Genomic DNA, 27435 nt, shown 5'->3' on the forward strand with positions numbered 1-27435 from the left:
TCAAACAGAATGCACAAAGCCTTTCTTTAAAGTGAATTTCGTTTTGTATTAATTGTATCTTAATTTTAATCAATGTTTCATCAACCAATTACCTGGAAATAAGTAAATATAGCAGACATTAGATAATACGGAGCCGCCGGCGCGTGAACTGGAGCTCATCTCATAAACGAATTCCGAAACTCAGCGTAGGCTATAAGGTAGCCTAGTTGTCTCACAGACCTGATAAATAAATCTATATTGAAATGTCTACTTTTAAACACAACAATTCAAAACGAAAGAAAACAGACTGCTCTCTGCTTATGTAATCAGTATGAAAAGTGCATTTCTCTCTGGCGCGTTCACTGCGAAGATCGCGAATCAGCATTGTCAACTTCATCTTTCCAGCTGAGTGAGCCTGGAAACAATTAAAATTTCTCCTTGCTATATTTGACATATTCATAATCATTACTTTTGCCTGTTCTTTTTGACAGCTTTTAGGTTATTGGCAGCGCAACCCAGGCTACATTACAGGAACGCGTCAGCACCGAAAACATGGAGATGGAGATTTTTTTAAATAATCGCACAACCTATTTGATATTCCAATTAAATAGGCTACTCAGTTAGGCTACTCATCCCAAACAACTATTAAAAAAATGTTTACTTGTAAGCGGTCTTTTTACATGTTAGTTTTTTTCTGTGAGCGGGAATTGAAAACCAGGAGTGGACTGTTAGCGAAGTGATTACAGAATGCTTAGAGTGGAGAGAGGAACGTGCTTACGCTCCACTCCAGGCTTTGATCACATCCCCCTCAGCAAGGTGAATACACCTCGTCTTTCCTTAATTTAAGACCTATTCAAACTAAAATTAAGACATTACACTATTTGAGAAATGAAAGCCTATTTACGGCCTTAAAATTATGAAAAGTGAACTTCTTGTGGACAATTCAAATGTCTGGGAGCGCTCTGGCGGTGCAAAAATGTATTACCATTGACACCACTTAACCGAGCAAAATGTTTCACTCGGTTACGCAATTTTTAACGGTTAATCGGTTAACCATGGACACCCCTAACTTGAACGCTTTGTAATGAGACGCTCATGGCACGTGATACTGAAAAGCAAGTCTGGCATTAGCACAACAGCTGCTTCACTTTATGTAACACTTGAGTATTAAACAACAAAATGAAGTGAACAGTAAAACGAATAATTAAGTGGATGGTTCTGGCTTTTGTATTTTTTTAATTTGGTGTTCCAGGCCTGTGTTTTTTGCTACGAACAGTACAGCAGAATCTCAACTGGTTGAGTTGTTTTAGCATCACACGGTTATGTTCTGTCATACCACCAAGCCCTGTGCGTTGTGCTCCGCAGTGATCCGCTTTTACCTTCGCAAATAAAGGTTAGCAGAATACAAGATGTAAACAGTAATTTCTCTGAACTGAGAATGTAATATCTCTCCGGGCCAATAGATTATAGTTGAGATAACAGGACTGTGGGCTTAAATGAATTGGAACAGGGCCTACACATGTGAAAATAGAGCAAACTGCCATGAGGCATCAAAGCTTAGCCATCTGGACAGGACTACACCGCAAAGTCCTGGGGATATTAAGGTCATTGTATTACATTTCTTTTCTTTTTTTATCAGAAGCTTTAACTTAATGATCGCTTGTAAGGTAATTAAGATGACCTCTGTGCAACATACCGGTGGTATCATACAGCAATGTCTTTTAATTTTAAAAGACAGATGGAGAGATTTCCCACATAGTTTTCCAGACAGGTGGCATTTTACTAATCCTTGATGGACTTTATAAAAATATAAAAAAACAAGCAGCCTGTAGAGAAGACCAAAAAAGCTTTACCCTAGAATAGCTTAAAGAAATAACAAACATGTTCTGTTAGTACAGCTGTCAAAAAACCCCAACAGATTTGTGTTTGAGGACTGGAATGAATGACTAGTGCTTGTCATTCAAATAATGGGGGGTTTTGAAAAGAAATTAATATTTTTGTTCAGCAAGGATGTATTAAATTGATGAATTTTTATATTAGATTTGTATTTCAAATAAATGTTTTTCTTCATAGAAGCCTGAAATAAAAGGCATCTTGAGTAAATGTTTCTTCAGCACCAAATCAGCATATTAAAATGATTTCTGAAGGACACTGAAGACCGGACTAATGGCTGCTGAAAATTCAGCTATGAAAAGCTCAGACCTCTTGCACTTTTTGAATTTAATATTAATACATTGTTAGAGGTCTGGCCTGGTGCAAAGTGCTTCCAATATTAATGAGATTTGGCTTCAAAGTAAACTTCCAGTTTCAGTGATTGTAACCGGAGAGATTTAAAGGAAATTAGCCTTTCTGCAAAAACATTTTGAAATAAATGATGTAAACGGTGCCTCCAGTTGTATCAAAGACTGATATAAGAAAACATTGGCTCCTTCATGACACGGGTGATTACATGATGGTTGCAATGATGTCAGCAGGTATTTTTCAGTTGTAAGCCAAGGAACTCTTAAAATGCCTGGAGAAAGCAATTTTTTTTCAGGGTTCCCATTTATTTCAAAGGCACTCGGAAGTACGTACTTTGAAATGTGCCATTTTTGCTCATGGAATCTCATATCCAGGTTGTTTTGTGTGAAACACTCGAGTAGTTAAATGCCATTTGACTCGTTTCTCTGATGCCGTGGGGAAAATAAAAGACACTGACGGCACCACAAACCCTTCTCTAGTGGAGTTAAAGTTTAAAGCTGTAAAAAGGGGGAATGTCAATGTCATGTTCTTAAAGGGTTAGTTCGCCCATTTAAGACATGAAGTTGTATGCAATCCTTACCAGCACTATAGTGCATACACACTGACCCACTATCTTGTCACCTCCCTGGTCAGAGTTCTGGCCGCTGGAAGTTTTTCAAGAAAGTACTCCCGGTTATTTTCCGGGGCCACAAAACTGTGCGTTTTTACGTGAAAAAATGATTTGCGTTTCAAAGCTTGATTAATTTACCACACAAAAAACACGCCGGTCAAAATTCATACTTCAGTTTTAATCGGCACTATTTTCTATCCATTTCTATCAATCCGCGCTGCTGTCAACGTCAACAGTGCGCACGTTCCGATCAGCTGTTGACAGCGCGACTCGCTGACAACATGTCTGACTGCGAAACTTCTGATGATGAAACCAATTTTAGCACAATGTCAGACGGATCAGATGATGAAAGTATTTTTAGCACAACGACAAAGGGATACTTTTATGAACCGGAGTATACAAGATCAAATCAAATGTTATTGATTGCAACACAACCTCAATTGTGTGTGTGTTCAATCAAATAGTTTTCTCAGCAAATTGTACCAATATCCCTATATACTGTTTTTATATTAGACATCTTTTCACGTGTTTTATAATGGTAAATGGTAAATGGACTGCATTTATATAGCGCTTTCACTGACCCAATGGCCACCAAAGCGCTTTACATATTGCCTCACATTCACCCATTCACTCACTCACTCACTCACACACCGACGGCGGTGTCAGCCATGCAAGGCGCCATCCAGCTCGTCGGAATGGAATCTAAACATCAGCTTGTTTACCGTACAGTTTAGACATGGGATCATAAAGGTAGTAAATAGAGCTTACCCGTGGTACTGGTACAGCAAAACTCTTTAATTTTCCTTTTCCTCCTTGGTTGGGGATGTAATCGTCTTCGCTGAAGTGAGCACTACACACACGAAAATCCTTTATTCTGGATATTTTAGCTCCCGCAGAGTAGCCAATGGCAACCACCCAAAGCTGTCTCATAGTTATATTCGAAACAGGAAAACGATGGAATCTGAACTTTGATCCCGGCACATCCTTGTGGTCACAGCCTGGGAATTTACAAGTTCACACCATTGTTAATTTAATACTTTTTATGTCGTTGTCAATCGATTGTGTAAACACTATGGATCAGCTGATCGGAACGTGCGCACTGTTGACGTTGACAGCAGCGCGGATTGATAGAAATAGAAAATATTGCCGATTGAAACTGAGGTATGAATTTTTACCGGCGTGTTTTTTGTGTGGTAAATTAATCAAGCTTTGAAACGCAAATCATTTTTTCACGTAAAAACGCACAGTTTTGTGGCCCCGGAAAATAACCGGGAGTACTTTATTGAAAACTTCCAGCGGCCAGAACTCTGACCAGGGAGGTAACAACAGAGTGGGTCAGTGTGTATGCACTATAGTGCTGGTAAGGATTGCATACAACTTCATGTCTTAAATGGGCGAACTAACCCTTTAAGATCCCTGGCAAAACATCTGCAACAATATAAAATGTTACTTGCAAAAAAACCTATATCATGAATAGCCATCTTTGTAGAAAGATTTTTATTTCCTTTCTCTCATTCATGTGTAGCTATCTAGAAGATGCTGTGATGAACCTGGACCACGGAGATCCAGTCACCAGAGACCACATGTCTGCAGTGCTGTCCCAGGTACGACAAAAGCTCTTCCACTTCCTGCAGCAGGACGCCCAGAGCCCTCTGAGCAAGCGTGCACGGCGCCTCATGATGATGCTGCAGGGCCTGGTCAATCACTAGAGCCTCTTCAGATGGCACAGCTGACATCTTCACAACCCCTCAGTCAGCGTCCCGTCATGACCTCGTACCACCCTGCTGTTCGGTTGCTTATCTGTGCTCTGCAGCTTATTGGCTCTCTCCGAAGCACTATTAGGAGTTGTAGTCCAGACTTGGACGTAAAGATATATTTGGTGGGTTTGGACTACACCTCCCCATCCTTTCCTTCCTCCCTTTTTTTTTTTTTTTTTGCCTGCACATGTGAAAAAATCATCAGTTTGTATGCAGCACTATCATCAAGTCAGAACAGGACATGGGATACTTCAGTTCATTTTTATTGTGTGTTCAATACCTTGAGACCACAACATCATGGTGTGTTTTTTTGTTGTTGTTTTTGGCTTTCATCCTTGACAAGAAATCAGGATTAAGACTGTGGAGAGCATGAGAACGAAACTATAACATGAACACTCCAAGTTTCTGCTGAATGGATGGTTTTCTGGCTGCTCTGCTTTTCTGTTGTTTTTGGTGAAGCACCATTAAATGCTGCAGATATGGAGACATTATCATCACCTCATGAACATTATCCCTGTTGGTTATTGATGAAGGTTGTATTTAGGCCACTGAGCTTTATCCGACTCGTCTGTTTTGCTGAAAATAATTTGGCCAACATGCTGCTTTCTCGTGTCAAGTGGAGCATCAGACATGTTCCTGGAATTTTTTTGTTAATTCTGCTGGGAAACAAAAAGGTCAAAGCAAGATTTCTGTTCTAACAGTTTAACTTCTGGACATCTGCAAAATCATCCCACATAGTTGATAACATGTTTTCCAATTAACTGAGTCCTGTAAAATGTTTGAGGGCTCATATTACCAAGGAATGCTAACCACGTAGTTATTTAGAATTTCTTGAGAGGAACCTTGAGTCCATCACCTGCAGTACAACTGCAAGTGTCTAGAGGGCAGGCATTTATGCATTTTCTTTCTAATTTTATATGCTGGCTTCTGTGAAAAAAATAAATATTCTGTATCATTGTGTATCGTAGCCCCCAAATATTTGAAAGTGTTGGAGAAAGTGGCTGAAACTAGCTGGAATGCCTACTTTCTGCTCTGTTCTAGTCGTTGATTGTATTTGATTTAGACTGAGATTGCCCACACTTGTTATACATAAGGAGGGACTATTTGGCCATACCCTCTGATAGAGGAAGAACAAAAAAGAAAGTGCCTTATCAGCCTTTTGCGTATCAGATACTGGTAATCGTGTCCTCGGACTCTATGATAGACGCCACTTTGGTGTGTGTGGCCTATCTTCAACCAAATTTTCTTTCTCACTTTAACACAGAATTGAAGTTAGGAATGGACAGGTTTTTTCCTTAAACATTTCCTAAAAAGTGCAGTAAACTGTGATCTGAGTTTTTCTTTTTTTCCCATCCATTATTTCCTCAAGTTTCATGCTAATACAACAAGGAAGTGCCGGCCTGTTGATTGTGTTTAACACATTATTTGTTCCCTATCATCTTTATTTTTAGAGCTGTGCATATTATATCCACAGCCTCTTGCAGCAGTCTGTGTGGCTCATTAGGACATTTTTACAGGGTGTAGGCAATGTGTCCTTTTGCTTTATTCTGTTATGTAAAAAAATGCTCTTTAACAGACATGAGCCTGCTGTGCAATTGAGGATAAATCTGAGGCTCTAATTAGGATATATTAAACTCAGCATGCTTGCATGCTATTGGTGAGAGCCATGTATACACAAGTTAACCTGTTTTTACGAATTTAACACCCCATTTTTGTTCAAGCTCTGTAATCCCTTTTCATCTTCATTTCACTTTCTTAAATAGTATAGTTTCCAGCAAAGATAACCTGCGATCGGATAGACAGTTTTATGTTATGTCAGGTTGAAATGTCAAACATCTTGTCAGTTTTAAGGTTTTGTTGCATTGCGAGAGTAATTGGTTTCGATGCCGTTTTAGACGCGTCTGATGACGTTGGGGTTACTATACTCTAATACATAGCCTTCAGTGTTTGAGGCTTACACAAACTTTTTTTTGCCTCTCAAGAGATTGCATTGCAGGTTGTGTACGACAATTTAATTGTAATTTTTTTTTTCATTTGTGTTTTGATTTTTGTTCCTTATGTTTGGAATTATGTTGTATATTTTACACTTGTTTCTTCAATCCTAGACGTTTTTGGAATAAAAAAGGAAAACATTGTTCAATGTTCAGTTAAGACTGTGGGTTTTTTTTTTCATAGACCTGTTTTAATTCTTGCAATAAGCAGTGGCAACTCCTTACACCTTTCAACATGAATAAAACTTTTATCAAAGTTTAAGTTTTCATGAAAAAATACATATCTGAACACATAGGCCTGGTTTCACAGAGAAGGCTTAAATTAAGCCAGGAGTAGGCCTTGGTTTAATTAGGACATTTAAGTAGCTTTTATAAACTTGCCTTAGAAAAACCATCTTGTATTCAATATACAATCTTAGTACACAAGCAAATATGCTGTTATTATGACTGATAGAATTTACTTAAACTTAAGTGTAATGCTTATTTTAGTATGTTTTATCTTATAATACATTACAGATCATTAGTCAATATACACAAGTAGTTTACTTTTAAAAAAAATATAGATTTTCATCTATATTTTTCATCTATATATGAAATATAATATATGCCTATATATATGTATATATCATATATGCAGCCTATGTAAGCTACGTGAGCAACTGACGTTATCATTATATAATCTTTGCTGATGATTTATTAATGATAGTGTATGTAGACCAGCGTGTAGTAATGCGTGAGTGAAATGAAAAGTTGTGCTTGCTCGAAACAAACCTCCGTGTTCCCGCAGCCTCCTCCCCTTTACTACAAGACATACGCGCGCTAGTGAATCATTCATCACTCCAGCGCAATGCAAGCTGATGCCCAGAGTTTCTGTTAAATGAACACACCTCTGACTGAACTACCTTCAGCTTCTGTGCACTGGGATCTGTTCAGGATGACACCTCTCCTCTGCAACGCCTGCATCATCTTGCCTGTTGCTTTACATCTGCGTAAGTTGATTTTAATACATTTTCTCAATGTTGCTCGCTCTTTCATACCAGCACACAGCTGAGTGAAATCGTTGGATTTTGTGGTTTACTCAGGCTGCAATCAATCCGCGTCAGAGAAACTATGAGTAACATAGATCGAGAGAGGTTACCTTAGCGGATTATGTTAGTGTTCATTGGCTGTTTACCCATTTGAAGCGAGACAGATGAGTTTAAACATCAGATAAAACACTGGCGTATATAAGCGTGTATCAGGCGCGAGGAGTTGAGTCAGTCGAGCTCTGGATGTTGCCGGGGCACCGCTGATGTTTCGCTGCTTCTTTGGAGTCAATGCAACTGTTCATGTGACTTATTTCCCCCGATGATATGGTCTGTGTGTGGGAAAAACACGACGATAGGAACAGATCATGAATAAAAGGATCTGTTCACTTCACTCCCTCACGGCTCTTCTCTCCGGAGAGTAGCCTATAACCCCCTTTTGCCAATTTACGAAACAATATGTTATCAGTCATCACAAGACTAGAGTGAAGGAGAAAATGTGTTTAAACCGTTTTTAGGACTTAAAATCATAACGATGGTACATCGTACGGAGTTCCTTACCAGTTCCATTTTTACTTTTGAGGAAGAATTGTTTGTAAAAAAAGAAAAGAAAGAATATAGAAATAATAATTTAAAAAGATAATTTAAGATTTAAACGGAACAGATTTAACAATTTAGAAATAATTAGTTTAAATGTAATACAATATTTAAAGGGTGCGCTTTAACCTTTTAATTATTTTACAAAGACATTTAGAGGCAGTAATGGTCCAAAAATGTATTGGTAACATCTTTCTTTCATTCTTTCTTTCATTCATTCTTTCTTTTTGCTTAATACTTAACTTGAGTTAAGTATTAAGTTCTTGGATAATTTCGAGACAGAAAGCAATGCAATAGCCTGCGGTTCAGTAAGTGAGTCAGATTACACTAGTAAAGTGATTTTGATTCACTAAATAAAGAACCGACTCATACGAGCCATTCATTCTTTAATGAATGAATTTAATTTCCTAAACCGCATAGCTACTCTCTTGAGTAGGTACTTATTTTGAATGAGTAATTACTTCACTCACGACCGTTAAGATCTATATGAATGTACCCTAATCTAGACATAGGCTAAACTACATTTGCCATGCTGCCGTGATGTGAACATGGTAACGTTGCAGCCTCAGTTGCGTAGCATCACTGCCATTTACAAATCCTCTCCCGTGGCCTCATGCCATGGGATAGTAAAGTGTCCATCAGATGCACACTTCACAAGCTCACCGGGAATAACTAGGCCATCCGGGTACTTTTAGCCTACTCTTTCATGAATAATAGCCAACTGTGAATTCAGGCATCTAGGCCTACATTTTTTGTTACATAGCCTACTGTTTGAAGTAGCCTATGCGATTTCGGATGCTGCCATCTTGTAGCGCTGTATGTTTTTGATTATTTAAAAAGAACAGACTCAAAAGAGTCATCGCTCAAGATTCTACACTGATTTAGCTGTATGCGATTGATTCACTAAAACGAACCGGTTCATTAGAATCATTCGTTCTGACCAGTTTCTTTTTTTTACAATCTATTGTTCTGAGTACTCTGGACTGCGCGTGGATGTTCAAATGAAGACCTTTCAGTCAAATGTATAGATCGTTATTTGTCGACGTCTTTTTTCATAAATATTGCCACTAAGCATTATGATAATTATATTATCACATGATGGCTTTTGTTTATGGCTCCACTCCACAACAAGCCACCACAATTGTTTATTTATGAGCTTTTTGTGCCTTTATTAAACTGTAGAGAGAGACGGGGTTGGAACTTTTTTTATATCGTTCTCTTCAGAATAGCATCAGAAGAAACTTTATATAAGAAATACGAAAATATATGTGAATCTACATCCGTGCTGCTTCACTTTATGATACAAACTTGCTTACTGCTGCACAGCTCCTGCCGAGCCATCCTATATATCAATAATTTACAATGCCATAAAATATGAGCTAACTATACATATATGAAATATCAAACACATGTAAGCTAGACCGTCAACGTGATTAAAAACAATCATTAGTCTGAAACGAGACACCTACATTTTGTGAAGTTTAAAGGTAGTTGATGTATTTGGCAACTCATGGCTTTTGAGAAAAACATTCCCACATTCTCACAAAATGTGCAATTATTAGCAGGTGCTTTTTTTTAAACCATAATTTACAATAACTTAGAATCAAATAAGTTTAAACAAGGAGAGTATTTTACCGTGCATGATTAGAGGCTACAAAATAAACCCATGATATTGCTATAATACAATGTACATCTATTTTTAGCATGTCTGTCATATTGCCAGACTGTAGAAGGCTATATTTTGTAACTACAGATGAGTTGAGACCGTGAACACAAGGGACTTGTAGAGCAAGTGTGTTAGTTGTTATTTATATACACATGTGAATCAATCTTCAGTGTGAGATCTAGAGTTAAATGAATAATAAAGAGGATTGTCTTTGTTGGAATATGAATGCAGAGTCTGCTGTATTGATAGTTTTTGTGAGTTTACTGCACCACTGAGGATGGACAAGGTCATGGTTTCGATTCTCAGAGAATAAGCTAGTCGCTTAAGATAAAAATCTCTCTCTCGCTATTAAAGGTTTTAAAAAAAATACTGCATGCAAATAATAGACATTGACATTCAGATACAATTATCCTTCGTGTAGATTCCAGTGGTGTTAGTAATACTTGCAAACCAAAGCACTATTCATTCCCAAAGTGCTAGCTATTTACTGAATGTACAATTCTGTAGTTTATGGAAAAGACAGATTTTTTATATGTTGTATTATAAGCAGTTCCTGAACTGTTTTAAATACCTCGCACTGGGTGGTGAGACTTTAGACTTTGATTTAGTTTAAATAGAATAATTCATATTTTGGTTGATTTTAGGGGTAGAAGAGAAAATACTCTCAATCTTTTTGCGCTCTCGTTCTCTCCCTATATCGCTTTCATATTCATACGCTTTTGGTTTGAAAATTTAAAGCGTGCTCTGTAGACAGTTCTCCGCATTGAAAGGAGCAGACACGACTTCTGAGTAAAGATAGTTTTAAGACTCCTTGAAAACTAGGACACTAATATTTACCGCCAAGGATATCATGTTATCTAAATTTCGTTTCTGCAACATTAATTACTCAGTAAATAGGAAGTGGTCTGATTTGCAGGATAGACAGAAAGAGTACTGTTGATGTACTGTAAAGTGCCAAGGGCTTTCCCTCCCATGCTTTTCACAGAGTGTGTGATGGCAACTTCTGAAGTGTTTGAGGCATCAGGACCTGCTTTTAATTATTAATAATATATATACACGCATAGAGTGGGACCTGAAATCTGAGGCCTCATTGAAAATCTGGGATTCAAAACTGAATTTAAACAGATATATAATATAAACATTAAAAAAACATATATAAAATATTAAATATTAAACTTATACGAACCTCCAGTGGAAAGTCTAGGGGAGGAGGAGGTTGTGGCAATAATAATAACAACATTTCAGGTTGAAGGAACAAATGAGACCGGTTTATCAGCAAGTCTGGCGTTTATTTACAATATTAATTAACCAAGGTAGTCTCAAAAAGGTATAACAGAAAACAACATCCCAAAAAAAAGAGGAAGCGCCCATTTAAGGTAACAGATGAGATCATACACCAACAACTTAAAAGGTAGCTCACAAGAGAACAAAAAGTAAATCGCAAAGGGGGAAATAATACCATAGAATTTACCACCCTCCCTCCACTGAGAGAATAAACCCCACCACGAGGTTCAGACTTGATACATTCTACTGTAGGGACTCCACGAACACCACTACAGTGTCACCCAGCTCTGGTAAGCCGTCTGCTCTCCACACTCTTCACCAACAGTCTGCCCGTTCTCTACTCTTTATACCAGCTCCTGCTGATTACCAACTGGAGACAGGTGTGCACACTAGCTAATTGCCAACTGGAGACAGGTGTGCACACAGGACCTGCAGAGGACAAAGAAGCAGCAGTACACCTGGGCAGACACACACACAGAGCCTAAGGACCGTAACACTTAGGGGGCTTTCACACTGGCAGTTTAGTTCGGAACGGGGCACGGTTCGCATGAAAAATCGCTTATGTGAACGCTGTCACGGGACCCGGGTGCGCACTGGGGTACCAAACCCAAGACTACCTGGAGGAAGTGGTCTGAGTTCGGTTGCTGCTGAACCGTGCTGCGATTCGCGTGTATGTGAAAGCAACACAGACTCGGGTGCGCACTTGTTCAGGAAGTAAAGTATCCTGCACGTGCGTTTTAGCCGATTATGATGTATTTAGTTAAATAAAACACACGTAAGGGATGAAGATTTACCCTGGATACGAGCAAGAGTGAGTCTGCAGTGTATTCGCGCATAGTGCGTGCAATCAGGTCAACAAATTAATGGAAATCCATGGAGTCTCCTCAAAAAAGTCCATTTGCAAGCAGCAGAAAGACAAATGCGAAACACACACACAGTTAACCTGCATTGTTTACTCAGCTTTGAATAATAGCACCAAATGAATAAAAAACACAATATATTGACCCGCGTCGTGTTTTCTATCATGCGCCGTGCACGTTTGCAATGACGTAAGATGTACGCAAATGCACCAGAGTTCGATAGAATCAAGTTGAGTGTGAAACCAGACCAACGCTGCAGGGGGCGCCGGGAACAATCGCGCCCGGGCTCGGACCGCAGCAAACGAGCCCAGTGTAAAAGCCCCCTTATAATATGCAACCGGTCAGTACTCTGATTAAGTAACAATTCTTGGTTCATTTAGTGAGAACTGGTTCATAAGAGTCATTTGTTTGAGAACTGACTACACTGGTCCCATTAGTCCAGTAGCATCGTTGGACTGAATAACATAAATTGAATCTTAGTAAGTTGTGTATGTAACAGAACTGAACATCCAAGAATCATTTAGTTCCTGTATTTATGAGAGTGTATTTATGGTTACACTTTATTTTGATGGTCCACTTTAGACATTCTACTAACTATAAGTAACTGTGCAACTACACATCAACTAACTCTCATTAGAGTATTAGTAGACTGGTTTGGTATTGGGGTTCGGGTTAGTAGAATAAGTTGACATGTAGTTGCAAAGTTACTTATAGTCAGTAAAATATCTGTTTGAGGACCATGACAATGAAGTGTTAGCAGGTATTAAGCAGACAGTCTACTAATGAGAGTTAGTTGATATGTTGCAAAAAACTTTAGTTAGAAGAATGTCTAAGTGGACCATCCAAATAAACTGTTAACCCAAAATATAGAACTCAAATGTGAGGCTTGAGCTGTTTGCCAATTTAACTGTCACCCAAAAGCATAGACTAACATTGATTTTTCTCAGATTAAAGTAGAAAACTGCTAAACAGAACCATTTTAAGTAGTCTCAGACTTCAGCCTAACTATAAACAATCAACCTGGTCTCAGTGAGTTTCTGGTCTTTCGTTATAGACTCTGTGTATAGCTTAGTCCCCAAATAAGCGCTGTGAAATGAACCAGCAGCTGAGGCATGACATCCCCTCGACTCCCCACCCCTGTGACACCGGGAATGAATATTCATGAGAAAAGTGACTTACTTCTATTGAAGTTACAGGAACTTGTGTCCTCTAGATTCAGTGGTGTGAGCCTTTGTGTGCATGTGGTTAGTGTGCGTGTACAGGAGAGAGAAAGACAATGACATAAATAGCAGTGGTAATTAAAGGCAGCTGATTTGGACGCAGACTCTGCAGTGCATAAGGATCATGTGTTTTCAACCGAATATACAAGGTCACTGCAGTCCATCTCCCAGGTGGTAAATTTTGTGTGGGTTGCATATCTGCATCAGAGGTAAGAAGCTCACTGAGTCCCCCGGGAGGGTAAATGTGCTGCCAAATACGGTCATTACACTTTTTTGTTGCACTTTTTACTACTAAAAAGACTATGGGAAGAAGGTCTTTCATGGTACTTTGAAAAAGGTTATTTGACTGACTTCAATGAATATGTCTGGTACATATCAAAGTGATTGTGATTAAGAGAGAACATCATAATGTTACAATACAAACAGATTTTTTCTTTTACTGGCCAAATTAAATTCGGCTTGAAATGGATAGTCTAGTTTCGATAGTTTCGATAGTCTTTTCTTCCCTATTGAGATGTATATATCTGAGTGAAATGGCTTTTTGAACAAGAACAAGAGAAGAGATGTCGCTGCAAGATTAAAGATTACAAGGGCACATGAATTAAAAAATAATAATGTGTACGGATGAATAATTTATAATAATTACTGCAATATTCCATAAAAACAAGAAATGTCCATTTTGATTTCATGATGAACTTAAGCTAGTTGGGCTGTTGTTTTGTATTATTATTATAGAGAGTTAGAAATCAACTATCTGAGTGAAAGGGCCAAATAGTCCTTCAGGTTTGTCTTTTCTGTTTCAGTGGCACTGTGGAGGTGGATATAAAGAAAGATTAATATGGCTGTCAGGTTTGTTTTATCACGGTTGACTGACTGTTCCCTCAATGGCTAACCCTTTGAACCAGTTGAGCTGAGACACGTACACTCACTGTGGTTTTCTGTAAAAACAGCCGTTGTATGACAAGCATGGATAGTTTGACAGAGATGATCTGAAGAGAGAGGAACACCATAAAACAGGATTGGGAAAACAACACACAGGATGGACAGAGAAGAAGGTAAGGAAGTTTAGTTGTGAACAGAATACAAAAAATGAAAGAATACATAATTAGAGATGAGAGAAGAGAAGAGAAGAGATAAGGAGATGAGATGAGATAAGAAATTACAAGGCAAAAGGAGAAGATGGAAAAAAACGAGAGAAGAAATGAGATGTCAAGATGAGATTAGTAATGATGAGACCATGAAACGAGACAAGATGGGAAAAGTGAAGAGATGAGGAGACAATACCAGGCAAAATGAGGAGAAATAAGTAATAAGAAAGATAAGCCGACGAGACAAAGAGAGAAGAGAAGAGACCAGATGAGCGAAGTAAAGAGATGAGAGGAAAAGACATGAGACAAGATGAGAGAATAAATTTAATGAGATGTCAAGATGAGGAGACATGAATAATGATGAGAAAAGGAGAAGAGAGAAGGAGAAAAGTGAAGAGATGAGGAGACAAGAGAATACGTGAGACGAGGTTAGACTGCAAAATTAAAAGAGGTGAGACAAGAGACGTGGAAAAAGAGAAGAGTGCGGAAAACAAGAAGAGAGAATAGACTAGATGTGAGAAGGGATGAGATGAGATGAGGAGACAAGACAAAAGAAGGGATTAGATGAGATGAGCTAAGAAGAGAGAAGTGAAGTGATGAGGAGATGAGATGGAAAGACATGAGACGGAGTCAAGATGAGAGAAGAAATGAAATGAGATGAGTCAAGATGAGGAGACGTGAATAATGATGAGACAAGGAGAAGAGAGAAGGAGAGAAGTTAAAAGATGAGGAGACAAGAAGAGAATAAGAGAGATGGGACAAGACTGCAAAATTAAAATAGCTGAGACAAAAAATTAGGAAAAAGAGAAGAGAAGGAAAACAAGTAGAGGCAAGTGGCAAGATGAGAGAAGGGAAGAGATGAGGAGACAAGATACAAGAAGAGAGAAGTAAAGAGACAAGATAAGAGATGAGATTAAAAAACATAAGAGAAGGAGACAAGATGAGAGAATAAATTAAATTAGATGAGTCAAGATAAGGAGAAATTAGTAATGATGAGACAAGGAGATGAGAGATGAGGAGAAAAGTGAAGAGATGATGAGACGAGAATATGTGAGAACCTCGTGAGAAACCTCAAGACTGCAAAATTAAAAGAGTTGAGACAAGAGATGAGTGCGGAAAACAAAAAGAGAGATGAGAGAAGGGAAAGAGATGAGGAGACTAGACAAAAGAAGAGATGAGATGAGAGAAGGGAAGAGATGAGTAGACAAGACAAAAGAAGAGATGAGATGAGAGAAAGCAAGAGATCAGGAGACAAGACAATAGAAGGGATGAGATGATATGAGAGGAGACAAAATGAGAGAAGAAATTAAATGAGACGCGTTACAACAGGGTGAATGATGAGTTATGATGAGACAAGGAGACGAGACAGTAGAAGAGAAGAGATTATATGAGATGAAAAATGAACAGATGAGAATAAATAAAAAGACGAGAACAGAACAGGACAGTAGAATAGATAAGAGTTCTTCAGACAGGAAGAGAGGAGAAGAACGCTGCAGCCTTAGGAGAAGATTTCCACACTTAGAAGAGGCCCAGCCTGTATGCCTGGAAGCATGCACTAACCCTGATAAGTTACAGCTGGGAACTTCAATGTTGCAGTCGATAAAAACTCATTAGAGCAGGACTGGGTCACTGTGTTAGTGTCCAGTGCAATGAACCTCGCATTTACTCTCCATCAGAGAGGACGAGAGGAACGTCTATTGATCTAAGCAGTAAGCTAATTTATTTGGTGGATGGAAAATAGTTTCAACATGGCCTCAACGCTCACCTCATCTAGGGTCCACAGTCTCCAGGCCATGCACTCGAGGGAAGGAGAAATACAGGAAAGGGTAGAGAACAGGACATTCGTGCTAACAGTGGGTGTCAGTGTACATTTAGAAACACCTCGGCTTCTCTCCTGTGTGAAGTCTTAAGCCAGGGGTTTGAGTGCTACTTTTGTTTAGCACGGGCCCGTCGCCCGAATATACAGCCTTACAGCTCCAATTCTGTCATTATTGTAGAACACAATCTACTTCCAGGAAATCTCCTTCTGTTCCTCTGACACTGCCTGGGAGGAGAGAACTATCCACTGCCCAGAATAGCATCTCCACCTGTTCGAGTCTCCCTGAAAGCCTTCCCTGGGTTCCAACTTCCAACCCCAAGCAGTTGATTTAAATGCCTCTTTCTTATTAGAACTATTGAGGTTAAAGCATGTTAAAACAAATTTAAGGTGGCGTCTGATTCCCTGCTCTGCAACAGAATTTTTTTTTTTCAAATGTAGACTTTGCAGCACTCTGGTGGGCTTGTTTGTCTTGGTTTTCACATGTTTCAAGTCAGTAGAGACTGTGATGGTGTCAGACACTTGCTCTTTAATTGCAGAATACCTATTTATCCTTATGTATTGCCTTACATAATATCTGTATATAAACTATATCAGAACCATGAATCTTTAATGGTGTAGCTAGGTGTATTCCCCTGTCAAGGTACAATTGTAAATAATGTAAAGCTGCTACGCCAGATGCTTCTGTCTAGGTCCTTCAAAAAGACCTTGACTGCATTCATTCTCTAGTCCGTTCTCTGCATATACTGTGCAATGAAAATAATGCTTACAAAAAGCATATGTCAGAAGTCATCTTTGCTAATTTAGCTGTCCAATACATCCCTTTTTTAAAGTTTACTTTTAACAGTGAATACATAAAATTCTATAAGTTCTACAAGAAGCAAAGCCAAAACAATCTTATTAGCATAAATCTCATACAAAAGTAGTTTATTACACCACTCTCTGGAATACTTCATTCTGATTGGTCAATCTTGGCATTCAGCGCTCAGATATTGATTATACAGATCATACGAATAACTGAAAGTTTTATCTCATGTCTCATTTGGTAAAAAATTACAGAATTTTACTGACATTGTTTGTCTTGTATAAGATGAAATAATTCAACTCAAATTATTATTTAATGTCCATATTTTGATTTATTTGGTGTCTAGCCATATAATAGGCTCTAAATCGGGGACCTGTCATGTTTATTTGGCGATAATGACTGGCTAAAGCGCATTTTCCCTAACCAAATTCACAATCTAGCGGTTTTGTTAGACCATTTCAAATGGTCCTGTTTATCATTTTATCATACTTTATCATCATTTTCTTTGTTCATCCTTTAATAAAGCATTCTGCTGATTAGATTTTGTACTGCTATGAATCTGTTAAATAACATAATTGTTTTTTTCTGCCCTTGTTCAAGTATGCCAATGCCAAGTGGTCACCAAAGGAGGTTCAATTATTGTGTGGCCTACTTCAGAGAACAGTGTTGCGGATTTCTATGAAAAATAAAAATATGTTCTGGTTCTTTCCTATTAAATAGCATTGAAAAAAACATTATGACTCACTGGCTTGTATAGTACGGAGCTCTTAGTATTGCTGCCTCTTTTCCTGGCTACAAAACCATTCAGAATGTTTCTTCTTCTAAATTTAAACCCACTGTTTCTATAGTTTCTGAATCTCTATTCTCATCAATATGAGGGAGTGAAAAGTTTAAGGGGCAGGTGCATTTAGTGATAACAAGAGGGCATCATAGGTCAAATTACTAGTATGAATGAAGATTCATATTAACATATAATGTGAATAGAGCACAACAGTAACAGCGCATTTTTCAGTGGCCTTGGCTCTAGATGTACAGTAATTTTCCTATTATGTTACTTTTTAGAGATTAAAAATATTCTTCAGTAAAGATTTCTATAGCCTTGAACAAACCAACAAGCTCGGAAAGAAATCATAACATTTGATTCCAAGCAACAAACTATTTGAAAATTGTATGGTACAAGACGTAAAGTGTACATTTATAAGACAAAGACTCATTTCATTAAGCATTGCAAATTACATAATCAAACAGAATATAGGTTTATAATCTAATGTTAAATATTCAGGTGTATACAAATATTTATGCATTCGAGAATTTAGGAAGACTGACTCGATTATATCATTGTCATGATTTGGTTTATTTTCTGTTTTCATGGACTTTGTATTTCCTATTTCCCAAGTTACTGACTGTTTCTATGGTTACTAATTATGCCCTTACAAAACATAAGAATACTTCAAGTTAATTCTATTAATATTTAAGTAAAGGTCAAGTATATTTTAAATATACTTGAAGTAGTAGTTATACTAAGTATACTAATTTCAATGTACTTGTAGTATAGTAATTGTACTATTTCCATACTTGGGACTAAATAGGCTCACTTTTTAATGTGTAAAGGTATACTTTAAGTGTAACAGTATACTCTTTCATTTCTACTGTAACTATACTTACTAGTGAACTTATAGGTATACTGATAGTTTACTAGGTAAATACTTGTAGCAGGTGACTACAATCTCAGTAAACTTATAGTTTTATACTGCAGGTATACTTGGAAGTATTTTTTAAGTGAACTTAACATCATACTTATAGTTTACTATTTATATATTATTTTTTGCACTGTATGTATACTATTATGTTCCTATTTAGGTTTTAAATATTTATATTTTTTATACTTGAAATATACCTTTAACTGTAATTTAAGTCGATTTAAAGTAAATTTCCTATGTACTCTAACATTGGACTACACAAAAATTCACATACTCAGAATTAGGAACATATCTGTTTTTTTATAAATCAATATTTTCAAACAATGTAAGTTTATTATACAGTATGTAAATCTTTGTGGAAAAAGTATTTAATAGGCTACACAACTACAAGCCAAGTATACTTGTAATACTTAATTATACTTACTTTAAAATAAGTATACTAGCACACTTGAATACATTTCTTTTTTGTGAGGGTGTTCTTCACCTGTGTCCTGTTTAGTTGCTCATTTGTTCTGGTATATTTCCCTGTATTTCTATCTTGAGTTGTCAATTATTCTCTTGGTTAAGCAAAGCTTTTACATTGCATTTGGATTTGATTTACTTGACTTTTATTCATTAAAACTGCTGCAAAAGCTCTCTTCAGTATTTTGGGCAGCGGTGTTACTATCCTAAGATGGGAATTCAAGTGGGCAATATGAGAACAAATATAAATAAAATGGAGGCAGTAGCGGTTCCAGACAGTGCTACATACTGTGAAGCCAATACTACAACAAAATAGACAAAATAATTAAACTATTAAAAAGAAAGAATATGAAGATAAAAATGTTTGTTCATCAAATCAAAGCATAAACTTCTGATTTACTACTGGCTGGGCTAAAAGCACTTCTGGATGCCCACCATATATATATAAATTATTTCTTTAAGTTAATCAAACTGACTTGACTTGTACAGAAGCATACCATCAATTTCCAACCTTGGAGCAACCTAGGCATGGTTTTTCAGGTCTGTGTAGAAAGGTTTATGAGATAACATTAAAATCAATTTCTCTATGAGAAAATAAATGGGATCTTACTTCCTGACCCCTTCTGTTGCTCTCTATTGAAATGTAATTGAGAACCACTTATCCGTACTCACGGATCATCTCTAATCCCAAGCCTGTTGATTTATTTATTTTATTCATTGTCTATACACCACTGCAAAAACGCTCAAATCAGCATCATATAATCTGTGGCTGGAAATCACAATGATTATTTTTGAAGTGCAGATGTTTTTACTTTACATTCCAGACTCCTCCTTAATGAAGTAAAAGAGGTTTTCATGTTCAGTATAAAGAAAGCTGACTTCACAACATGGCCAGAAGAAAGAATATTTAAAAAAGAAAATTTGCATATGATCAAAAGGCTCTTGGGAATCTTTTCCTCCTTCGGATTGGGAGTATAGGGAGAGATGGATATTAAGGCCTAATATCAGCGCTTTAATGTTGTCATAATTTTTCACCGTCTGACTGAAATGTATGTGAGAGCTTTAAACGTTCAGTTAAACATGACTGATGCGTTCGAGTTTTGCATCCTAATTGTGTTTTGCTGCTTCTAGACGATACCCCACCCCAAAGCCCCCGCAGACTGCTCCTTTTGATTGTTTGAATATTGTCTTGTTTAATCACTACCCTATTTCTTGTTCTACCAAAAAGATTAGATGTTGGAATATTACATACCGGTTTGTTTATTCACAGCTTTTTGGAGGATTTTATTAGACTCGGGTGAAATAGAGACCAGGGAAATCACACCAACCTGTCAAAGGGTTTTTGATTTAGCATAAAAACTATTATTCTTTGTTCTCTCTTCCTCTGTCACTGCATAAAGACAGCTCCCGTTAGCTTCTTACAGAGACTACATTTAAAATAGCCGAGAATCAAAAGGATTTTTTTGTCTTGACGACACTTCTAAGACTTTCATGTGAATACATGATCTGTTCATGTAAATGGGTCTGGAAGAACGATGAACTGCACAGTTTGAGTTCTTTGATGGCAAAATATCAAAAATTAATTGATTTTCTTTATTTTTTATAAAATAAAATAAAAATAAAATTAACCTATTTACCATAATGCAGGTTCCTGGTCTGTGAACGATTCACCAATTTTTTTTGGTAATCCTTTATCTAAATGACCTTGCTAACTACTTTCCTTCCAATTTACCTGTCTTATGTCATTTAGGTCACGTTCACACACAAGCTGAATATAGTTATTGGTTCACACCAACAATGATAACTATAAAGATAACTATAACAATAACTATATTAGCCTCCACACCAACGGACAATAACATTCTGTTTTTCATTAGGCAATTTTTTAGGCACATTTCCTCAACCCTGACCCTTAGCACTGGAGCACCAAGGGATGTGTGCTGAGCCCCCTCATTTACTCCCTCTACACACATGACTGTACACCAGTTCACCCCACTAACACAATGATAAAATTTGCCGATGATACAACAGTGGTGGGGCTTATCTCATATGGTAGTGAGGCTGCCTACAGAGATGAGGTATGTAGATTGGTTGAGTGGTGTGCAAATAACAACTTGTCTCTCAACATTAAGAAGACAAATGAGCTAATAATAGACTTCAGGTGACATTGGGAGGAGCTTCTGCCACTGGAAATACGGGCCGAGGAAATACTCAGCTTAAAAATTCCTGGGCCTCCATGTCAGTGAGGACCTCAAGTGGACCGTTAACACTGCTGCCCTGGTTAAAAAAGCCCAACAGAGACTTTACTTCCTCAGAACTATGAGGAAGGCCCATCTATCTGCCAGACTGCTTAAGTCTTTCTACCATTGCACAGTAGAAAGCATGTTAACATATTGCATTACAGTCTGGTATGGAAATTGTTCAACGGCTGAAAGACCTGGACTGCAGAGGGTCATAAAAACCTCACAAAAGATCATCGGACTTCCACTGCTCCCCCCTTGAGGACATTTACAGGCTTCGCTGTTGCAGCAGAGCTTCTGCTATCATTAAGGACCGTACTCATCCCTTTCATGATCTTTTTGCCCTACTGCCATCTGTAAGACGCTACAGAGCGCTAAAGACTCGCACTTCCAGATTCCAAAACAGCTTTTACCCAACAGCCATTTTATAACTGAATTCCCTCTTCCCTGCCTCTATCCTCCCACAGCTGCTTCAATAATTTTGAATGGACGTCTATGCTATATTGTTGCAATAACATGCAGAAGACACTTTAAGCTTTTTTTATTGTTTTTATTGTTTTAACTTATTGTTTATATGTTTGTTGGTATATGTGGATATTATGGATGAATAGAGTTTGATTTCTATGAGAGATGTCAAATTTTGTATACCATGCAATGACAATAAAGGTAAAACTAAAACTTTGTCACCTGCCGCTTTAAATGCTCAAGCTCTTTATAGTCGAGTGGATTCTGATTGGTAAATGTTGGTGGTCAAACGAATGTCCACTTTCGTTCTGAAAGTGATTCCATCGATATCGGTCATCTGTATTGTTATCAATATAGAGTGGTGCAGGTATGACGTCACTTAGGCCAACTGGCAGTTAGCATCACACTGGTTCCCTTGAAAAAAACCCAATAGGATTTTCACATAGGCTTTTGGATTATCGCTAAAAACAAGCTTTGTGACCAACAAAACTTTATGATACCTGCAGATGAACACAACTTTAAAAAGTAAAGTAAAAAGCTAAAGGTAGGCTATAAACCAACTACACCACGGTCGCTCGACTTCAACGTCACCATCACTAAGCTTCCAACAACTCTTTCCGTTTTTATGTAAAAACATTTCCCCAGAATGTTTGGGTTCGACTAGTTTAAGAGCACAATTATGAGTATAACGAGGCTGTAAAAGCGGACTGAGTTTAAAAGCGACATGATGACTTTTAATCTCATCGACGGCCTCTATAGTCCCATTTAGCCCCTTGTTAGCAACCACCTTTTACAAGACACATAACTGCTTTAAAACACCACAAACTTGTGTTCACCACAGACCTTATTTCAGCCATTTAACCAAAACACCATTCAAAAAACCCATTGACCCATTGACGATGGAACCGGAAGTGCTAAAATGCTAACTCGCTTCCGCGTTTTTGCCTACAAAGTAATGTCATACCTGAATCTCTCTATTCCCCACTGGTTCCTTCGAGATTTTCCAGTGGGGTTTTCAAATGTTTTTTTTTTTTTTTATGGTTTGTGTAAGCATAACATGACTATACTTTGACGTTTTGTTCTACAACGTAAATTACACACAACCATACAGAAAACGTGAATTTTGAAACAGTTATGTTCATTTTTGAAACCGTAGGTTTTTAATGAGTAACTAGATAAGACAGCTTTGGGGTGTGAGTGTGTGCAATGTATGTTACAGAACAAAACGTCAAAGAATCATCGAGTTAGGTTTCCCACAGGCTTTATTATTCAATAAATTGAAAAATCCTATTATAAAACCCCACAGGAAAGTCTCGAAGGAACCAGCGGCGAATTGACTGGAAGTTCTGATGTCACCTGCTACAATCTATAGTTGAGGACTTCCCATTTTTCATAAAATTAGAATGATTATTAAAACATTATACTTAAAATATTATAATAATAGTCATTGTGCTTGATGCGAACTGCCCTACAGGGGTTATTTACAGCTTTTGTGAGAAGGGGATTGAGGTACTTTATATTTAAACTGTTGTGTGGACGGGACAGTCACACCTAATATAAAATAACAAGGTTGTTAACTGTGTGAATAAAACTTTGGAGATCACACCTCGCTAGTAGCTCTGGTCCATTCTGGCATCGACCACCTTCCTTTTTTATAGTGGAATATCACTTGGAAAATAGTTACATTGCCGAAGTAAAATGGATTTTAATGCTTTTAAAAGCAATACACCTAAAGTCAAATGCTGACCAGAAGATTTCCAATTGTTTTCCACAGTCAGATTTTTTTTGCAGATTAATTGAAATGCTTCCGTGGTGGTTTAACAGACTAAAGTTGTATTTGATGTGGAAATTATTTTAATTGGGTCTTTACTGCAAAGCTCTTCCAGCAAGCCCAATCCTGAATCTAATTTATACTGCATTTAAGGGAGAGTCTCTGTGAAGGAGCTCCTCCATCTGTGTAGGTTTATCTGTGACCTTGTTCTGGACAGATAGCAGCTGTCAAATTAATGCCAGTGGAAGTATGATATCTCTGTTTCAAGCCTTTTTTTAAGCATCTAAGAGTCTCTCACCTTTATCACATAACCCTTGAACCCTTGTATCTTCTCCATTCCATGAGAGATAATAAAGGGATAAAATCAAAAGCAGATCTCGTCTCATTTGGTCAGTTACTCCTCTCCCTTCCACTTTTTTCAAAGTGACACATGACTGCACGTGTGAGTGATTGTGTTATTGTGCCAGTCACATCACCTTCTCTTGATCAAAGCCAGTGTTGAGCACATTAGCGATGGGAAAGACGTCCGCCTTCCTTTCTCTCATCCCTCCCCGACTTTCTCTCGTCTCCAAATGAAACCACGGTCCCACGGGGCCTGCAAAATTTTGAAAACTCTTCTGGGAATTGTGCATGTTTATATGTGTTACATCTCTCTGAGCATTTGAGGGCATGTGCGTGAGAAAAACATCCATTAGAGCAAAATGAAAAGGTTCCTTTTAAGATGCGTCTCTCCACCATTGGCTTTTTCCACCATCCCAGCTTGCAAGGATAGCTTTTATTTCTTTTAGGTTGTGCTGCTGCTCTTATGCCACACAAAGAGTAAAATGAAGTGAGCTTTGGTGTTGTAGTGGATATAACTCAATGCCGCAGCTACTGAACTGGTTTGTACTAACAAGCAGAAAACTCGTCTAGCACCTCTTCTTGAGCTCCATTTTGTTCCAATTAGTCCTCCTCACCTGGAGGATGACCTGGGCTATGAAAGCCGCCTCATAGTGCGGGTTATGTCACTGAGTCAGGCTGGATTTTAAATCCTCATTAAAGAAGATTTGTACTCTCTTTACCTCTCAGTTTTAATAACTCGTAACGTCTCTTAACATCATGTGATACAAAAATCCAATAGCAAATGTTTCTGTCCAATTTACATTGCATATCTATGCGGCGCATCCTGTATTTTCCCCCCTCAGTTTCATGAAAGAAATGAACAGCTGGCAAATGCACTTCTTCTCATCCCCCGCATCCTCCCTCCATTCAGTGTTCTGGGAGTGAAGGTGTGAATGGAAAACCACAGAGGTTAACCAATCACTTGGAAAGGGGACTTTGCTGGCATGAGCTAATTATCAGAATTTGTTTGTGCTATTGCAGGCGGCTTCACTGGAAACCCTGTTTTAGAGTTAGCTCTGGGAATAGAGGCTCTCCTCGCCTTTCGCACGCTACGCTGTCACTGCTAGGCTTATTAGCCTGTCGCCCCTAACGATGCTACGCAAGAGAGGGACACAGTTACCATAGAAAAAAGTTGCCATAGTGCAGCAAAAAAGAAAAACTGCCCCTCACTCCCTCTCGTTTCAAACAACAGTTCAATATTCTTTCTTTCTACAAAGTTGTGTATTCTGCATGTGCCTAATGTGGCCCATTGAAACGTTGTGAATGTGTATGTTTTAGTTTAGGTGCTTCTATTAAACTTGTACCAAACAGAAAGATTTGCTTTCGTATCGTGAAAGCATTGTTTTTCATGCAGTTCACAATTTTGAGATTTTGGGTTTTTTTTACTCAACAAGTCTTCTTTCAGACCAGTGAAAGAAAGAAATCCTCCAAAATAGACAAGTGTGTATTTTATTAAGTTTTTTTTATTTGCATGTGTAGCCAGAAATTGCCACTTCCGCAGCACTAACATACACTCATTTTTTAGTTTTATTCCTATTTGGAAGGTTTTTACAGAGGGGTTTCCTCATGTATCATTCGCCTGATGTATTAACTTTTTATTCCTAAAAATGGTGATTTTAGTTTTTTGGCTTTTGACAGTGTTTTCAGTATTTATGGAGTGATAATTAGAGAATAAAATCTCATCTGTAAAAACCTTTAACTCTAATGTCAACGAAATGAGACAAGAATTTTAACTAATAATTATCTAATGTTCTGATTTCTGTTCTGAAAATGAATGCAAATTAGTGCATATTTAATTTAGATAATGTCTCGTTTGCATAAACATAACATTTCATTATTTGACCATACCTTAAATTACATAGATGCTTCAGACAATACAAGTGTATTGTAAATTCTCCAAAAAGGTAAATATAACCACCCATACACTGCATATAATGAAGTGTCTGTCTTTTAATTGAGCTCTGCTTCCAGCAGGCACTGAGGTAAAGTCTTAATGAGTTCTGCCCAATGTGGTCTCTTACATCACACAAATAATCAATATTTCCAGTCTTCCAGAGCTTTGTCCTGATACCTCTAGTAAGAGTCTTTATTTTATTTATTTTTGTCGGGGGAAATTGTCATGATTCTGCCATCATGTCTTTTGATTTCTCTGGTCTAGTGGCAGAATCATGACAGAGCCATGTTTTGTGTACAAGCACATGGCCTTTTGCTTGGGCCATGTGCTTGTGTGGTCTCGTCACGTAACCCCGCCCCCTTGTTATCCTCGTCTTGTCATTATTGTCTAGTCAGTTTCACCTGTCCTTGCCATTAGTGTTCCCTTTATAATCCCCTTGTGTTTGCTGTCCTGCGTTGGTTCATTGTTTGACCATCTCATATGTTGTGTGAGTCATTGCTAACTTACCTGTGAGTACCTTTTGAGAGTTTTGTCTAGTGTATTACTGATCCTGTTTCTGTTATTAGTTTATAGTCTAGTTTGTCAAGTGTTAGTCTAGTTTAGTCTTCCCCGTCAGAGTTGTCCTTGTTTTACCCCCTCGTGGGTTTTGTTTTCCCTGTTTCCTGTCTACAATAAACGTTCTGTGATTGCATAGGATCTGCGCCTGGGTTCATCAGCCATCCACATAACAGAAGTGTATATATAATTGTCTTTGACCGACCCCCCCCCCACACACACACACCAAAAAATGGCATGATTAGTATCACTCCCATTCTATAGCACAAGCGGATTGGTTCCTGTTGCATCTGCAGCCAATGAGCTTGCTGCTCAACATTTAAATAGTTGGTCAATGTTTGCTGTATAGAAATTTGCAGCACACTTTCAAAGTTCCTCTGAAACCCTTCACGCTCCACCTGTACAGATCTACTATGGGTAATTTCATATGATATTTGTGCAGTAGCAGCATGCCTTACATGCTCAGAGCAGTGTGTTCATGATTGGCAGTAGTATGTCTCTTGCTCTGTACCAATAACAGCATTGTAGCAGATCTATTCCACCGAGAGATGTCATGATTGAAATATGCATGTTTTGATGTTCATGTATTGAGTTTTCCACATGGACTTGACATAGAAATTGCACATATACCCTAAATGAAAATTCTTTGGCAACTTGCCTGCATGTCTACTCACACCATTGAACCTTATTTGCATGCACCGCCATGTTTGTGAATGCAAATCTTCAGAAACCGACAAATAAAAATGGTTTTCATCTATTTTGATGTACTCCCCATGGGATGTCTGCGGGAGCCACGTGTAGCAAAGCTCAGCAGCAAATGTGTTTGCTCAGCATTGGTCTGGATAAAGCTTGCATATTCAACCTCATGAATAGGAGATGGGCATGTGTGTGGCCTATAGCTCCATCATCACTTGCCCATCTTATGCTCCAGAGGTCATCTGAATTCAGCATCTTTAAGTCTATAATGAAATTAAAGCTTTGAAGTTTGTCAAAGTAGATAGATATATTTTTCTAGCACTTTGTGTCCC

General features: G+C 37.9%; 2 protein-coding genes across 4 annotated transcripts in view; both read left to right on the forward strand.

Annotated features, from left to right (window-relative positions):
- edc4 (enhancer of mRNA decapping 4) overlaps positions 1-6733 on the forward strand; it is a 38773-nt gene extending 32040 nt beyond the window's left edge. For all 3 annotated transcript variants that reach the window (XM_077248833.1, XM_077248832.1, XM_077248831.1), the window contains exon 29: positions 4356-6733. In XM_077248833.1, the coding sequence (XP_077104948.1) occupies positions 4356-4539 (184 nt within the window). In that variant the 3' untranslated portion in view covers positions 4540-6733. The remainder of the gene's footprint in view (positions 1-4355) is intronic.
- A 653-nt stretch (positions 6734-7386) lies between these two features.
- nrn1la (neuritin 1-like a) overlaps positions 7387-27435 on the forward strand; it is a 30532-nt gene continuing 10483 nt past the window's right edge. Inside the window, exon 1 of the mRNA XM_077248834.1 lies at positions 7387-7567. Within this exon, the coding sequence (XP_077104949.1) occupies positions 7456-7567 (112 nt within the window). The 5' untranslated portion in view covers positions 7387-7455. The remainder of the gene's footprint in view (positions 7568-27435) is intronic.

This window comes from Siphateles boraxobius, unplaced genomic scaffold, assembly GCF_051911475.1.
Source record: "Siphateles boraxobius isolate OS27281-9 unplaced genomic scaffold, OSU_SipBor_1 31, whole genome shotgun sequence".
In the NCBI taxonomy this organism is placed as follows: domain Eukaryota; kingdom Metazoa; phylum Chordata; class Actinopteri; order Cypriniformes; family Leuciscidae; genus Siphateles; species Siphateles boraxobius.